This window comes from Bubalus kerabau, chromosome 23 (genome assembly GCF_029407905.1).
Source record: "Bubalus kerabau isolate K-KA32 ecotype Philippines breed swamp buffalo chromosome 23, PCC_UOA_SB_1v2, whole genome shotgun sequence".
In the NCBI taxonomy this organism is placed as follows: Eukaryota; Metazoa; Chordata; class Mammalia; order Artiodactyla; family Bovidae; genus Bubalus; species Bubalus kerabau.
In genome coordinates, this window is record NC_073646.1 from 39,543,596 (window position 1) to 39,560,893 (window position 17,298).

General features: G+C 44.3%; 1 protein-coding gene and 1 pseudogene across 1 annotated transcript; both read left to right on the top strand.

The window, feature by feature from the left end:
- Window positions 1-1,464: 1,464 nt before the first annotated feature.
- Window positions 1,465-2,412, top strand: LOC129637682 (60S ribosomal protein L12-like; annotated as a pseudogene).
- A 6,927-nt stretch (window positions 2,413-9,339) lies between these two features.
- On the top strand, window positions 9,340-17,286 carry LOC129637683 (speedy protein E4-like). Its single transcript, XM_055561899.1, has 7 exons — window positions 9,340-9,379; window positions 9,558-9,758; window positions 10,547-10,605; window positions 11,285-11,370; window positions 13,642-13,810; window positions 13,960-14,066; window positions 16,422-17,286. The coding sequence occupies exons 1-6, from the start codon at window positions 9,340-9,342 to the stop codon at window positions 14,017-14,019; spliced, it is 615 nt and encodes a 204-aa protein (XP_055417874.1). The 3' UTR covers window positions 14,020-14,066; window positions 16,422-17,286.
- Window positions 17,287-17,298: the final 12 nt, after the last annotated feature.

Genomic DNA, 17,298 nt, shown 5'->3' on the forward strand with positions numbered 1-17,298 from the left:
GAATATTCAGGACTGATTTTCCCTAGGATTGACTGGTTGGATCTTCTTGCAGTCCAAGGGACTCTCAAGAGTCTTCTCCAACACCACAGTTCAAAAAGCATCAATTCTTTGGCACTCAGCTTTCATTATAGTCCAACTCTCACATCCATACATGACTACTGGAAAAAACATAGTTTTTACTTGACTGATCTTTGTTGGTAAAGTAATGTCTCTGCTTCTTAATATTCTGTCTAGGTTGGTCATAGCTTTTTTCCAAGGAGCAAGTGTCTTTTAATTTCATGGCTGCTGTCACCATTTGCAGTGATTTTGGAGCCCCCCAAAATAAAGTCTGTCACTGTTTCCATTGTTTCCCCATCTATTTGCCATGAAGTGATGGGACCAGATGCCATGATTTTAGTTTTCTGAATGTTGAGTTTTAAGCCAACTTTTTCACTCTTCTTTCACTTTCATCAAGAGGCTTTTAGTTCTTTTTCATTTTCTGCTATAAGGCTGGTGTCATCTGCGTATCTGAGATTATTGATATTTCTCCCAGCAATCTTGATTCCAGCTTGTGCTTAATCCAGCCCAGCATTTTGCATGATATACTCTGCATATAAGTTAAATAAGCAGGGTGACAATATACAACCTTGATGTACTCCTTTCCCTATTTGGAACCAGTCTGTTGTTCCATGTCCAGTTTTAACTGTTGAAATACTATGTTTCATTAAAATGCTAGGATATAATGAATGTTCAGCCATGATAAAAAATGTTCAATCATGGGCATATGGTTTCTCCAAGGAAGGAAAAGAGAATAGGAATTGTAGCTTTTCTAGATTACACAATCAATGCATTAAAAACAGTAGAAAAATCAAAAAATAAATAAATAAAGTACTAAAAGAAAAAAAACAGAAAAATCAGAAGGTACATACAAATTGAAAAAAGAAAATGGATACCTGGAATCTTACCTTTTTAACAGGATATTGTTTATGTTAGATAAAAATGTAATTTTTCAAAAATAGAATCATAAGGACAATGATTTATCACTATTTTGGGGATGAAATCATGTAACCGTGTTCTCGACCAGTTACTTCTCAAAAGCTGGTATGGGTAAAATTAAAAATAAAATCTTCTGCCAATCCAGAAAATCCTCTTCCCAGATGTAGAAATAAAGAAAACAGTTTTATTGTTGAATAACTATGAAAGCAGGCTGTGGGACTTCCCCGGTGGGCCAGTAGTTAAGACTCTGCCCTTCAAACACAGGGGGCTCAGGTTCAGTCCCTCCAGCAGGAATTAAGATCTGGCATGCTGTGGGACTGGCCAAAAAAAAAAAAGCAGGCTGTGCTGTGCATCACAAGGGAACCACTATTTGTGCAAATGAGATGAACCTCATCTTTTTATATAGCTCAAGAGATAGAATCCATTGCATACATGTTTAAGATAACAGTAATTTGTCTTCTGTGAAAAAACTTGACAACATTTTCAGCTTTGAGGAGGCAAAGATGCTACTTTCTTGGGTTATCAGGAATCCGGGTTGATTCAACACCATCTGCCTCCTCCATGCCACCTAAATTCAACACCAACGAGACCAGAGTCATACAGTGAGGTGCATAGTGGGGAGGTCGGTACCATGTCTGCCCTGGCCCCCAAGACTGGCCCCAGGGTCTGTCTCCAAAAGAGGCTGGTGATGACATCACCAAGGCAACTGGTGATTGGAAGGGTCTGAGGATACAGTGAAACTGATCATTCAGAGCAGACAGGCCCAGATTGAGTGGTACCTTCTACTTCTTATGGAACTGCTGAAGCCCTCAAGGAACTGCCAAGAGACAGGAAGAAGCAGAAGAACACTAGATACAGTGGAAACATCAGTTTTAATGAGATGGTCAACATTGCCAGGCAGATGCATCATCGACCTCTAGCTAGAGAACTCTCTGGAACCATTAAAGAGATCCTGGGGATTGCCCAGTCTGTGGGCTGCCATGTTGATGGCTGCCACCCCAACGACATCATAGATGACGTCAACAGTGGTGTAGTTGAGTGCTCTGCGCTTGAGCCTGGCAAACTTCCAGCCTGTGTGCCACAACTAAAACCCCATAGAGCTGCAGTGAAGACCCAGCACAGCCAAAGTGAAAACAAGACAAAAACAACAACAACAACAAAATCCTGGTTGTGGCAGTTGTCTTGGGCTGCGTCACAAAGTATGCCAAACCAGCGGGCTTAAACAACAGAAATGAATTGTCTGACAGTTCCGCAGGTTGCGAGTCCAAATTGAGGTGTCGGCAGGAGTGGGTCTCTCCAACAGCTGTAGGGGAAGATCTGTTGCAGGGGGAGGGGGCAATTTCTTCACTACATATACACTAGGTAGGTACCAGGTAGGTGCTTGTCAGGAACTCTGATCCCGGCTCTGCTTATCCACAGCAGCACGAGGCAGCTTGATGGGTTGTCATGGACCTGTCAGCAGGAGGACTAGAAGCTGGTTCACATATTTGCTCAGCCCTGGACCCACGGCTTGGCCACAACCCTTCCATGTTAGGGTCTAGGTCATGGTTCACCCCTTCCTCCTTATTTCATTCAATGGTGACATACTTTCTTTAGGATTTCCTGCTGCACCAAGAAATAGAGAAAAACAACAGAATGGGAAAGACTAGAGATCTCTTCAAGAAAATTAGAGATACCAAGGGAACACTTCATGCAAAGATGGGCTCGATAAAGGACAGAAATGGTATGGACCTAACAGAAGCAGAAGATATTAAGAAGAGGTGGCAAGAATACACAGAAGAACTGTACAAAAAAGATCTTCACGACCCAGATAATCATGATGGTGTGATCACTGACCTAGAGCCAGACATCCTGGAATGTGAAGTCAAGTGGGCCTTAGAAAGCATCACTACGAACAAAGCTAGTGGAGGTGATGGAGTTCCAGTTGAGCTCTTTCAAGTCCTGAAAGATGATGCTGTGAAAGTACTGCCCTCAATAGGCCAGCAAATCTGGAAAACTCAGCAGTAGCCACAGGACTGGGAAAGGTCAGTTTTCATTCCAATCCCAAAGAAAGGCAATGCGAAAGAATGCTCAAACTACCACACAACTGCACTCATCTCACATGCTAGTAAAGTAATGCTTAAAATTCTCCAAGCCAGGCTTCAGCAATATGTGAACCGTGAACTTCCTGATGTTCAAGCTGGTTTTAGAAAAGGCAGAGGAACCAGGGATCAAATTGCTAACATCTGCTGGATCGTGGAAAAAGCAAGAGAGTTCCAGAAAAACATCTATTTCTGCTTTATTGACTATGCCAAAGCCTTTGACTGTGTGGATCACAATAAACTGTGGGAAATTCTGAAAGAGATGGGACTACCAGACCACCTGACCTGCCTCTTGAGAAATCTGTATGCAGGTCAGGAAGCAACAGTTAGAACTGGACATGGAACAACAGACTGGTTCCAAATAGGAAAAGGAGTTCGTCAAGACTGTATATTGCCACCCTGCTTATTTAACTTATATGCAGAGTACATCATGAGAAACACTGGGCTGGAGGAAGCACAAGCTGGAATCAAGATTGTAGGGAGAAATATCAATAACCTCAGATATGCAGATGACACCACCCTTATGGCAGAAAGTGAAGAGGAACTCAAAAGCCTCTTGATGAAAGTGAAAGTGGAGAGTGAAAAAGTTGGCTTAAAGCTCAACATTCAGAAAACGAAGATCATGGCATCCGGTCCCATCACTTCATGGGAAATAGATGGGGAAACAGTGGAAACAGTGTCAGACTTTATTTTTGTGGGCTCCAAAATCACTGCAGATGGTGCTGCAGCTATGAAATTAAAAGACGCTTACTCCTTGGAAGGAAGTTATGACCAACCTAGATAGCATATTCAAACGCAGAGACATTACTTTGCCAACAAAGGTCTGTCTAGTCAAGGCTATGGTTTTTCCTGTGGTCATGTATGCATGTGCGAGTTGGACTGTGAAGAAAGCTGAGTGCCGAAGAATTGATGCTTTTGAACTGTGGTGTTGGAGAAGACTCTTGAGAGTCCCTTGGACTGCAAGGAGATCCAACCAGTCCATTCTGAAAGAGATCAGCCCTGGGATTTCTTTGGAAGGAATGATGCTAAAGCTGAGACTCCAGTACTTTGGCCACCTCATGCGAAGAGTTGACTCATTGGAAAAGACTCTGATGCTGGGAGGGATTGGGGGCAGGAGGAGAAGGGGACGACAGAGGATGAGATGGCTGGATGGCATCACCGACTCGATGGACGTGAATCTGAGTGAACTCCGGGGGTTGGTGATGGACAGGGGGCATGCTGCGATTCATGGGGTCGCAAAGAGTCAGACATGACTGAGTGACTGAACTGAACTGAACTGAACTGCACCAGCGGGGCTTCCATGGTGGCTTACTAGTAAAGAACCCTCCTGCCAATGCAGGAGATGTGGGTTCTATCCCTGATCTGGGAAGATCCTCTAGAGAAGAAAATGGCAAGCCATTCCAGTATTCTTGCCTGGAGAATCTCATGGACAGTGGAACCTGGTGAGCTACAGTTCTTGGGGTCACAAAGAGCCGGACACAACTTAGGAACTGAATAACAGCAATTGCACCAGCCTGGGCAGCCCATCTCACCCAGAGATTTCCATCAGAAGCGTGTCAACAAGAAAGTTCAAATTAGGCTCTATCTCAGTGCTGTGGAATTAGAATCTGTGAGCCTAGGTCCTGGCATCTGTTTATTATTTTCTCCATGTGATCCTCAGCTGAAAGGATTGTATTGACAAAGCACTTTAATTTCACACTGCTGATATTTCTGCAGTACAGTTATCTTAAGCTGCATTCATAGGAGGGAGAGAGGAGAAGTGATAGTTCTGCTTTCCCCACTGAATACACTGTTACTGAACCAAACTTGAGTCTGCTCACATGCACACAGTAAAGCCAGTCTCCTGACACCGAGTCATGAGGAAGGAAAGGGAACAAGGTGACAAGCAAGGAGTCCAGGCAGCTAGTGGTCATTAGGCCCCAACTCCCCCAATGACTTTCAGGGAAGAGTTTTTAAAGATGGGGTGTGGCTGTTGGTAGGAATATAAGGTGCAGCCACTATGGAGGATAGCATGGAAGGCCCTTAAAAAACTGAAAATAGAGCTACTATGTCATCCAGCAATCCCACTCCTGGGCATGTATCAGGAGAAACCCACAACTCAAAATGATCCATGCACCTCTATGTTCATAGCAGTATTATTTACACTAGCCAAGACACAGAAGCAACTTACATGTCCGTCAACAGGTGAATGGATAAAGTTGATGTAGTCCATATACACAATGAAATGTTACAAAACCTTAAAAAAGAACGAAACAGTGCCGCTTGCAGCACCATGGGTGGAGCTAGATATCATAATACTAAGTGAGGTAAGTCAGAAAGAGAAAGACAAATACAATATGATATCACTTCTATGTAGCATCTTAAAAAATGATACAAATGAACTTATTTACAAAACAGAAATGGACTCACAGACATAGAAAACAAATTTATGGTTACCAAAGGAGAAATGTGAGGGGTGGAGAGAGAAATTCGGAGTTCGGGGTTAACATATACACACTACTACATATAAAATGGACAATCAGGACTTTCCCAGTAGTCCAGTGGTTAAGACTCTTCACTCCCAATGCAGGAGGCGTGGGTTTGATCCCTGGTCAGGGAACTACAATTCCCACGTGCCACATGGTAAGGCCAAAAAAATAGACAATCCTCAAGGACCTACTATATAGCACAGGGAACTCTACACAATATTCTGTAATAACCTAAGGAGTTTCTTGGTGGCCTAGTGGTTAGGAGTCCAGGCTTTCACCACTGTGGCCCAGGTTCAATCCCTGGTCAGAGAACTGAGATTCCACAAGCTGCACAACATAGGGGGAAAAAAAATTCTGTATTAACCTAAAGGGGAAAAGAATCTGAAAAAAAGAATAGATGTATATAAATGTATAACTGAAACTAAGATAACATTATAAATCAACTATACTCCAATATAAAATTTAAAAAAATTTTAAGTGAAGGAAAAAGAGTCGGGGAGGGGTGGTTGTGGGGTTGTGTGATCAGCTTGTGGACCTTCCTCTGATTGGCTGGTGTTGAGGTAACCAGGAGTCAACGTCATTCACCTTCTGGTTCCTACTGGTCTGGGGTCTACATGCTTGTGACTTCTTCCACCTGATGGGGTTTTCAGTATCTGTGAAACAGCTCACAGGGCTTGGCCCAGAATCTTATCTATACCCCTTGTGGAGGGACTAAAGGACACTGACTTTGTTTAATGGTTAAACTATTATTATTTTATCTCTTTTTGGCTGTTTTTCTTTCTTTATGCATGTTCTCACTTCTTTGATTAGATTTACTCTTTGGAACTTGGAGAAGGCCTAGGAAGCTAAAATTTCCTAAAGACAAGATGAAGGGGAAGACAGGAGGAGAATTCATCCCAAAAAATCCTGAGGTCCTGCTTAGTTACAGCAGCAGATTCAATCTGGGTTGTTTATGCCATTTTTGGTCAACATAGCAACAGACCCCACACAATTGTAGCCTGATTGAGCAAGGTGGGCAGGGGAAGATTGGATTATGCAAATCTAGATTTGAAGATTAGATTAAACAATCAAGGCATTTTGCTGTTCATAAGAGAAACTTTCAGGAAGACAGAAAACCAATCTTCTAATATTTGAAAGCTTGTTAACCGGGAGAGAGAGTGAACTTCTGTTTTGTTATGGAGAGACCTAATCAGTGTTGATGGTTGAAAGCCTAATGATTGCAAACCTGAACTCATTTGCCTCCTAACAATTGAACATCGTCCACAGCAGAAGGACACAGGTCCTCAAGCAGCAGTGCTTTTCCCAGCAGTGCCCATGTGAGGAGAACCAGTCCAGTGGCAGCTGGGGAGGACATCAGACGAGGTTTGCAGGGCCTCTGAGACCTAGTCCATCTCAGAAAGTCATGGAGAGCAACCCAGAGAGATGGTCTCCGTCCGCACCTTCAATGAACTGCTCTGACTCTAGATGACCAGCTAGAAACACGTAAGTGATGGAAATACAAAATAAAACTTTGGGCACACCCTGAACAGCAGAGGTACTTCTCATCAAAGTCCAAACAATAATTCAAAAGCAGGGCTCAGAGCCAAAGTTGTGAAACAACCCAAGTGTTCGTTGACAGATGAATGGATAAAGAAAATGTAGTGTGTATGTTGATACAATTAATCCATAAAAGGGAAGGAAACTTTAAAAATCTATACAGAGAGCATTTATTTATTTATTTAATGGTTATTTGATATTTCTTTTTATACACAGTGAAAATTTGATAATTGCACTTTTAAGAGGAAAAGTTAGTATTTCTCTGTAGAAACAAGTTTCAGCAGTAGAGGCATAAGGGGCTCCCCAGGTGGTGCTAGCGGTAAAGAACCTGCCTGCCAAACTAGGAGATGTAAGAGATGCGGGTTCAATCCCTGGGTCAGGAAGGAGAGAATGGCAACCCACTCCAGTATTCTTGCCTGGAGAATCCCATGGACAAAGGAGCCTGGTGGGCTGCAGTCCATAGTGTTGCAAAGAGTCAGACACAACTGAAGTGACTTAGAATGCCCGCATGCAGAAGAGGCATACGCATGCACAAGAACACAGAGGACACAGGACTATAGCCCTCCAGCCTTCCCCATGTCTGATCCCCCAAAGAGACCTGCTGGCTCTTCCTCCAGATGCCTGGAACCTGATGACTTCTCTCCATCTTTTACCCACCCCCGAACTCCTAACCACATCTGGGTCTCCCTAGTTCCAACTCCTGCTGAGTCTCCACCCCATTTTCACATCTTGTGGGGTCTTAGTTCCCCGTCGAGGGGTTGAACCCAGGGCCTCAGCAGTGAGAGCACAGAGTCCTAACCACTGGACAACCAGGGGCTTCCCTCCACCCCACCCATTAACACAGCAGGCGACATTAATTTTTTTCCCTTTCGATGCAAATTGGATTGTGGCTCCTCTCCTTCACTGGTTTCCCATTGCACTTAGGATACATCAGAATGACCTCAGATCCAGGGTTTTCTTTCCTTCTTGCCTATTGTGTACCATCCACACCACCTTTGGAGGTCTAAGGAGTAAATTTTGATTTAGGCTACCACAAGGGTGAACCTTGAAGATGTTACACTAAGTGAATCAGCCAGATATAAATGGACAAATGTTATACAATTCCACTTCTATGAACTCCCTAGAGGGGTCAGATTCAAAGAGATAGAAAGTAGAAGGATGGGTGCCAGGAGCTGGGGCAGGAGGATGGGGAGTTAGTGTTTAATGGGGACAAAGTTTCAGCTTGGGAAGATTAACACATTTTGGAGATGACAGTGGCAATGGGTGTACAACAACATAAGTGTGTGATACTCAATTGTACCCTGAAAGAGGGCAAGCCTGCTGGGAAGGGATAAACAGGGAATCCAGCACCTGAAGGATGGTTTTGGGGGATGGTCAGGAGTTGGGTCAGTAGCAGGAGATACAGTTTCCCCTTAATCTCCAGGAGAAGTGGACACCTCGGTCAAACAGTTAACTTGTGTTTTTCTTCAAGCTGGTTGCCAGATTGGAATGACCAGTGATGTCAGAGGCTTCTGACCTTCCTGATTGGAAGAGCAGACTCCCATAGTGCTCAACAGCAGAGGTGGACAACAGCATCTCCCCGGATCATCCTCCACTCCCAGTTCATCCTCGGCTTGAAGAAGGGACATCACGCTTGCATTTGGCCAGGATCCAGAAGAGCTGAGACAGAACAGAGTCTAGGTTGTGTGGAAGAAGAGTTCGGGAGAAATCACGGCCAGTTGTTGCCTGAATTCCCAGTTTGAGGACCTGAGCCCTCAGTCCAGTTTCTTGGGGCTCCCCATGGAGATGTGAAGAAAGCCCAGGACCCTCAGGTGAGGGAGCTGGACACGAGAAGGAATTTCAGGGGGTTAACACTGGGGAGGAAGGGGTACAGAGGTCAGGAAGGAGCTCCTGTATAAGGTGAGTGTGGAAGGAAGGAGATATTCAGAAAGTCAGAGGCTTGGGGAGGAGAGGACAGGAGCTGGAGACACAGAAAACCTGGGAAGCAAGAAAGGAGGTTAGGACCTGAGATCCAAGGATGAGAGAAAGGAACAGGGGAAACAAAGGGAGGGTTCCTTTTTTTTTCCTGAGTGGGAGAAATTGCTTCTCTGGTGAGTCGGTGGTAAAGAATTCACCTGCCAATGCAAGAGACTTGGGTCTACTCCTGTGTTCTTGTCTGAAAATCCCATGGGCATAGCAGCCTCATGGACTACAGTCCATGGGGTCACAGAGAAACATGACTTGGCGACTAGAACAACACAGTGGGAGAAATTATCTGCCATGAGGAAGAGATTTTCAGGATGGGAAACTGGAAAAATGGCCCCCAAAATGGGGGGAGGGGTAAGTGGATATTGACAGAGAAAGATGGAAAGGACAACAATCTATGAGACTGGAGAGACTGGATGGGGAGAGTTGGGGATGGGAGTGGGAATGGTTTAGGGGTTGGGGAACCAGTGGCTGAATTCCAAAGACAAAAGCTTCATATCAAAAGCTTCATAACCCTCTTTTCCTTTCTCAGCACTCTGGGCCGGCTCCAGCTCCCTGCCTTGGCGACCTCGCTATAAGAGGAAGTGGTCAGCGGCATTTGGAGCAGAGGCGGAGGACGAGGCCCAGGACAGCTGGATCGTGAAGTCGCTGAGTGGGCTCAGGATGAAGTTGAAGAAACAGCAGGTGTTCTTGATGCTGCCTGAACACCACGTGATCTTCAACAAGATGCTTGGTAAGGACCCTTCCCCATCAGCCCCACAACCTCCTGTTCTATAATTTAAAAAAAAAACAAAAACTTCTAACAACTACATTTTTCCAAGGGAGAGGAATTCCCTGCTAGCTGATGAGCTCTCAGTCCCTGGGGGACTCGGGACTGATCACTCACCAGGGACACTTAGGAATGAGGCAGGATTAGATTAGATTTAGAAATGATACTGACGGCTCAGTGGGGAAGACTCCACCTGCAGTGCAAGAGACGCAGGTTCGATCCCTGGGTGGGAAGATTCCCCTGGAGAAGAGAAAAGCTACCCACCCCAGTATTCTTGCCTGGAGCATCGCATGGACAGAGCATGGTGGGCTATGGTCCATGGGGTGGCAAAGAGTCGGACATGACTGAAGCAACAGAGCACAGCACAGCACAGCAGAGATCAGTCTTGGAAATGATCATCTTGTAAGATTAGGGTAACTTGGTAGCTGCACCCCTGAGAATTCTTAGCCCTGACTGAATCTAGGCTGTTTGAATCTACATGCCTGACATGACTGTCAGGTGAGAAATTGTGATAACTTGACGGCTTCTGCAGGGCTACGTGCATGCAGAACGAAGGGGCACCGGTCCCTCTCATTTGCCAGCCCTAGAAGGGGAGTCACCCCCTTTCCTCATCCAGTGAAAGGTCTTCCCTCCCCCCGCCCTGAGTCACATTCCAGAATTTCCCCATTGGAGGTATCGTTCTCCCTCTTTGTTCTGGAATGTTCTCCTGGCAGCCCTGTTGCTATTGTCTAACATCTGCCCTCTTTTCACAGAGGATCATGTCGTTAAGAGATTCCTGGCCTGGGACAGAAACCTGAAGGTATCCGACAAGGTGAATCATCCACTGAGAGGGATTTCTGCTCCAGCATCTGTCCGGGGTTGGGTGGGGTGGGGGTACTCTCTAAACCCAGATTTCCACTCCCCTTTCCAACCTGATGCCTTGTCAGCAACTCCCTTCCGGGGGCCTGGAGGTGTCCTCTGGGGTCTGAGCCCCAGGCGAGTCACTTGGTGGTGGTCACCTAAATCCCCTGCTCTGCTCAGAGGAGACTCATCTTTGCTCCAGCTCATCAAAAACCATCCAGTGCTGGCTGCCCTCAAATCCACAGCCCCTGTTCTGGGAGCATCATGGACTTTGCGTCCTCTCCTCCTCCGAATAATCAAGCTCACCCAAAACGGGGCGGGGGCTCTTCTCCGAGGGGCACCACCCAGTCCCCACCTCCTTCTCTTTGTGGCCGCTGTTTAGTCACTAAGACATGTTGACTCTTTTGAGATCCCACGGACTGTAGCCCACTAGGCTCCTCTGTCCAGGGGATTTTCCAGATAAGAATACTGGAGTGGGTTGCCATTTCCATCTCTCGGGGATCTTCCCAACCCAGGGATGGAACCTGAGTCCCCTGCATTGGCACATGGGTTCTTTACCACTGCACCACCTGGAAAGTCCTACCATTCCCTTCTCTGTTTTTCCTCTTCTGGGATGTGACCTCTCTCTGTTTTTTCTTTCTGTCCATCAGTATCTCCTGGCGATGGTGATCGCTAATTTCAGCCGAGCCAGCCTCCTCTTCTGGCAATACCGGAGGATCCATTTCTTCATAGCTCTCTGAGTAGCTTGCTCTATCTCCCCATTAATGCTCAGCACCCTGGGAGGGTGGAGGGAGAGGTATGGGGCTCGTCCCTTTCATCTTTTTTTTTTTTTTTTAAAACACCTATTTGTACTGTTTATGGTGGAGTGCTTTCTTTTTGAAGTATGTTTTTTTCCTTATAGTAATTGAAGTACGGTTGACTTACTGTGTTTCAGGTACACAGCAAGTTTATTCAGTTATACATATACACATTTTTTTTCAGATTATTTTCCATTATAGGTTATTACAAGGTATTTTGACTATAGTTCCCTGTGTTAGTCACTCAGTTGTGTCCAACTCTGTGACCCCAAGGGCTGGAGCCCACCAGGCTCCCGTGTCAATCCCTGTGCTATACAGTAAATCTTTGGTTTTTGTTGCTTGTCTATTTTTTTAATTAGAAATCTAGCATTCTATTCATACTAAGTCGAACAAATATAGTCAAAATGTCATAAATTTTTTAGTTAGGCCAAAATTCATAAGTTTTCTAAGCTATATATACATATGATTTATATATATATATACATGTATGTATGCAAAAGATTTTCTACTACACTTGATAAAGTCTTGAGACAGAACATCAAAAAAAAAACGAAATGGAGAAATTAGAAAACACAAACCAAATGAAATGGGAAGACTGAATATAAAATAGAAAAAGTGAAAAAAAAAACTAGATAAAAGTAAAAAATCATATATATATGATCCGTATATATATATATGAAGTATGTTTTTTATATTGTTGTCAAAACAAACCCTAATATCAGTCAAAAGACTGAAGGAAACAAAGAAATCCTGCTAAGAGGAGAGGAAGAAAGAACTGACACCATCCTGCCCCCAAGTGAACAGGCTTGAGAGTTTCCAGCTTGAATTCTTCTGTCGCACTCCTTCCCACATCAGTACCAAGTGTCGCCATGTTCCATTTCTGGGTTCCCATGACAAAGGCCACGACTGGGGTCCTCATTACACAGCTGAAATCTGGTGTAAAACCCTCCCACTTATGTTTCTTCCAAGTTTCTCTCCCAAGCCAGTCGGCTTTATTTGCCTGAATATTCTTCCAAAGACACGGGTATGACCTGTGTTCGTTGGCTAATTACTCTCCAAAGTCAAGGCCAGAGTTCAGGGCTGGAAGTCAGCCCTCCTGACAGTTGCCATCACCCTTGCTTAATGTCCGGATTCTTTATTCCTTTGTTTCACTGTTCCCTCCAAATGCCCTTCCCTCTATTTTATATTTTATATCCTTATGCTTTCTTTCCAGATATCTTTCCCACACACATTTATCCAAAGAAAATGACCTTATCCTTGAGTTCAAGCACCAAAACCTTCATAATGCCTGAGCTCCCTAATTTCTGCATCCTACTAACACTTTCCTTAAAATCCTATTATAATGTGATGTTTTGCATTATAGTCATTTCTTCTCTCCCCTCCCCCTTCCCCAATCCTGTTACACTAACCACTGGGGAAGGTAGGTCTTGTCAAAATACCAATGCATTGGTATTTCCCTCAGCACAATTCTTTTCATTTTGCAACGGTTTGTTATAGTGAATCTCCAAGGTAATCTGTATTGCATTTGGCTATAAAACATTCTTCCATTCATTCAGTGAAACCTTATAAAGGGCACCCTATGTGGTTGGGGCTTCCCTAATGGCACAGTGGTAAAGAATCCACCTGCAATGCAGGAGATTTGGGTTTGATCCCTGGGTCAGGAAGATCCCCTGGAGAAGGAAATGGCAACCCACTCCAGTGTTCTTGCCTGGGAAATCTCCTAAACAGAGAAGCCTGAGAGGCTACAGTCCATGGGGTCACAGAAAGTCAGACACAGCTTAATGACTAAACAACAACAATGTGCTGGGGGATATGAGGTGATGGGAAGAGAGACTCAAGAAGGGCTGCTGAATTAATGCATCAATAAGAGCCAAGCCCTAAACATATCATTTAGTAGGAAAGGGATGAATGCAGAAATAGATCAGTTCCAGCCCTTAGGAACTGTACATGTACCTACAACCTAAGGAGTCAGGTGTGTGCACATAAAACCAAAGGAAAAGAACAGAGGTTGGGATTTCATCCTCATCAACAAGGTGTTAGAGATGCCCTTCTGAAGGTCCCGCCCAGCAGTGGCTCTTTGATGACCAAGGATGCTGGGGAGGGCTGGGAAGGTTGTATGAAGATGCTCAGCCTGCATCCTTTCTAGAAAGCTGACCTCAGGCAGAGGCCCTTCCTGTCCTGCTCCTGACAGCCACCTGATGTCTTTTCAGCTACCTGGCCAGTAAGATGGAAGAGGACAACCAGGCCCCCAAACAGATCATCTTTTCGTTCCTCTATGGAAGGAACCACTCCCAGCGTCCCTTGTTCCACAAACTGGTTTTCCAATTCATCTGTTCCATGAACTGGAAGATGAGGGTCACACAGGAAGAGTGTGAGAAGGTGGGTGGGCTGTGGGGGCTTGGAAGTGAGGGTGGTGAGGAGAGGAGGGATCATGGGGATTGGGGGAAAGAATTAGAAGCTGGACAAGGGGAGGTGAGGGGTCGACTTGGAGAGGCATCATCATTTCAAGGGACTGTTCATCTTTGCAGATCCAAGCTTTTCACCCGAGGCTCTGGGTGTGGGATCGAGATCGTGCCCTCTTGCCCTAGGGGCCCCCCAGGACCATGAGGGCCTGAGATCACCAGCCTAAGGAAAGGTAGGTCTGTGTCCTCGCAGATGTGGGCAGAATGATGTGTTGTTCATTGAGGATTCCAACTGTGGACCACCATCACCTTCCATCCTGTGACTTAGGCCAGCTGGGCACACAGCCAGATGCTGACTCAGTTCCCAGCCACAGACTGACCACCACATACAGATGCAAGTACAGTGGGGTCCGTGGGTGCCAGGCCTCGGGGAAAACTACTTGTCACAGAGGCATGGGTTTGGCTGCAATCATTTCACCCAAAACAATGGGGTCCAAATAACAGCTTTGATGGGATGTTGGTTTTTGTGAAAAGTGAATACTTCTAATTTTTTCCATATATTGTGTTTTGAGTTTCTCTTTTTAATTCATCTGTGGCCTTTCATCCCTCGGGATAGCGACTCTTAGAATTTATCTTCCATGAAGTCAATGTCTACAAATAGGATGTTAGACAGAACAACCTACACGGTAAATGATAAAAGAGAAATTATGACTAGCTTTATTTTCATCCAAATTCACTTTCAAATTCCTTATCGCCAGATCACCTGTGGTTATTTCCTCTGACTCACCACTCCTGGACCAGTCACTCCTCTTGTACAATGACACGTTTCCCATCTCAAGTTTTTGGTCAAGGGAGTTTATCAGAACCAGTGAAGGTTAAGAAAGGCGATCTTCAACCTGGCTTATTATGATCTACCAATGGAGTTATAGATGTGGGCAGAAAATTAAGCAAAGGTTTGGTTTAAATTGTAAACTGTCTTAGTCCATTCGAGTTTCCCTAACAAAATACTACAGACTGGAGATAGTCCCTGGAGGTCTAGTGGTTAAGACTCTGCTTTCAATACAGGGCACATGAGTTCAGTTCCGGGTTGGGAAGTTCCGCATACTGTGCAGTGTGACAAAAAAAGAAAAAAGAAAAATACTACAGCCTGAGGGGTTACGGAGAAGGCAATGGCAACCCACTCCAGTACTCTTGCCTGGAAAATCCCATGGACGGAGGAGTCTGGTAGGCTGCAGTCCATGAGGTCACTAAGAGTCGGACACGACTGAGCAACTTCACTTTCACTTTTCACTGTCATGCATTAGAGAAGGAAATGGCAATCCACTCTAGTGTTCTTGCCTGGAGAATCCCAGGGACGGGGGAGCCTGGTGGGCTGCCGTCTATGGGGTCGCCCAGAGTCGGACACGACTGAAGTGACTTAGCAGCAGCAGCAGCAGAGTGGGTTAAAAACAACAAAAACCATGGGCCCTTTTATTATGGCAGTAATCTCATTCATGGGGACTCTACCCCATGACTTAATAACCTCTCAAAGACCCCACCTGCAAAAACCATCACCTTGCTGTAGTTAATCTCTCTGTCATGTCCAACTCTTTGAGACCCTGTGGACTATAGCCCACCAGGTTCTTTTGTCCATAGGATTTCCCAGGCAAGAACACTGGAGTGGGTAGCCATTCCCTTCTCCAGGGGATCTTCTTGATCCAGGGATGGAACCTGGGTTTCCTGCATTGCAGGCAGATTCTTTACCATCTGAGCCACTGGGGAAGCCCAATACCATCACCTTAAGATTTATGATTTCAACATAAGAATTTTAGGGGGACACAACATTCAGACCATAACACTAACCAAGTTTAGGAGTGAGTATTATTTAAACACTAGGATCCAGGCTTAGGATTAGGGATCAGGCATCCGGTCTTATGATTCATAATGTTGACTTTTTAGTAATGTTTGTAGCATGGTTGAAAGTTCAGATTCTGAGTGGTGCAGAAGGATGGAGGTGAGTTAAAACTACAGCAGCATTCTCTGAGTGCCAGCTCCCTGAGCAGAATCACCTAGAATCTTGGCCATAAAGCAAATTCCAGGGCCTGACCTTAGGTGTATTCAGTCATTTCTGGAGTTGGGGTTACCAAAGTCCAAGAATCACACTTGAAAACCCTGGTTCAGGATTGTGGTTTAGAATGGAGAATTTGAGGTAAAACTGGGATTATTAATTAGCCTGAACTCTGGTTAGAATTGACTGAGAATGTAAATAATCTTTTTGTAATAATTTTATTTCGTTATTCGCTTTTGTCTGTGCCGGTTCTTTGTTGCTGTGAGGGCTTTCCTCTGGTTGCGGTGTGCGGCTTCTCAGTGCAGTGACTTCTCTTGCTGTGGAGCACAGGCTCTAAGGTGCTCGGGCTTCAGTAGTTGTGGCACATGGGCTTAGTTGCTCCTTGGCACATGGGATCTTCCCAGATCAGGGATCAAACCCATGTCCCCTGCATTGGCAGGTGGATTCTTTACTACTGAGCCAGCAGGAAAGCTCATAAATGATCTTTATATCTGGAGAGTTGCCACTTCAAAATCTGACACCCTAACTCTCTCACTTCCAGATCACCAGAGGAGATGTGGATTTTCAAGGGAAAGTCAATCCAGACACTGATGACAGCCACAAGGAAGGACAAGAGAAGCCTCTGTGCAGATAATGGGAAAGAACCCAGCATCTTCTAGACTGAACTGAAGAGAGTTTTTGGTCGTACTCCTAGGAGCAGAGTGTGCTTCCAGGAGTCTTTGGTGGGACAATAAGAAATCAAGGTTTTTTTCAGATTCTCTTCTTTCATAAGGCACCACCCCAATTTTCAGATTAATTCACATCTCCCCTGAGTTAGATGTTGGAGGCCCTGTTTTTATACACTAGTTTGCTCTAATCTAGATTCATGTGAAGGTGAAATGTAGGGGCTTGGAATAGGAAGGAATTACTTTAAAATATAAAATTAGAGCCATAGCATCATGATAGATGACTCAAAGTTTTCCATCATCACTGGCTTATTTTGAGAATGTTGCCTGTAAAATTATTGTATTTATTTTTATATTTTATTTTTATATATCTACTTTAAATAGTTTCAAAATAGTCTTTGTTTTGAAAACATGTTATTCCTAGAAAGTTTTGTGATGGATATTATAGCTGTTGTGTATAGGTAAATACAATTTTGTATACATTTTCAAGAGGTTTTTGTATTTTTAATCTATTATATTTACATAATATATCGATTCTACTTATAGCTAGGTGGGTCATTCCTCCTAATTTTTGTAAACATAAATTTTAACTTCTAAAGTTCTTATTATTGAATTGTGAAAATTCAGTTGTAATTTTTTTAACTTGTCTTGAGATGTTTGTATGTAATTTTAGATTATTAAAGAGGATAATGCTGTGTAGCTTTTAGGGAAATATAATAAAGATGAAACTCTTTTCACACTCATTATGTGTGT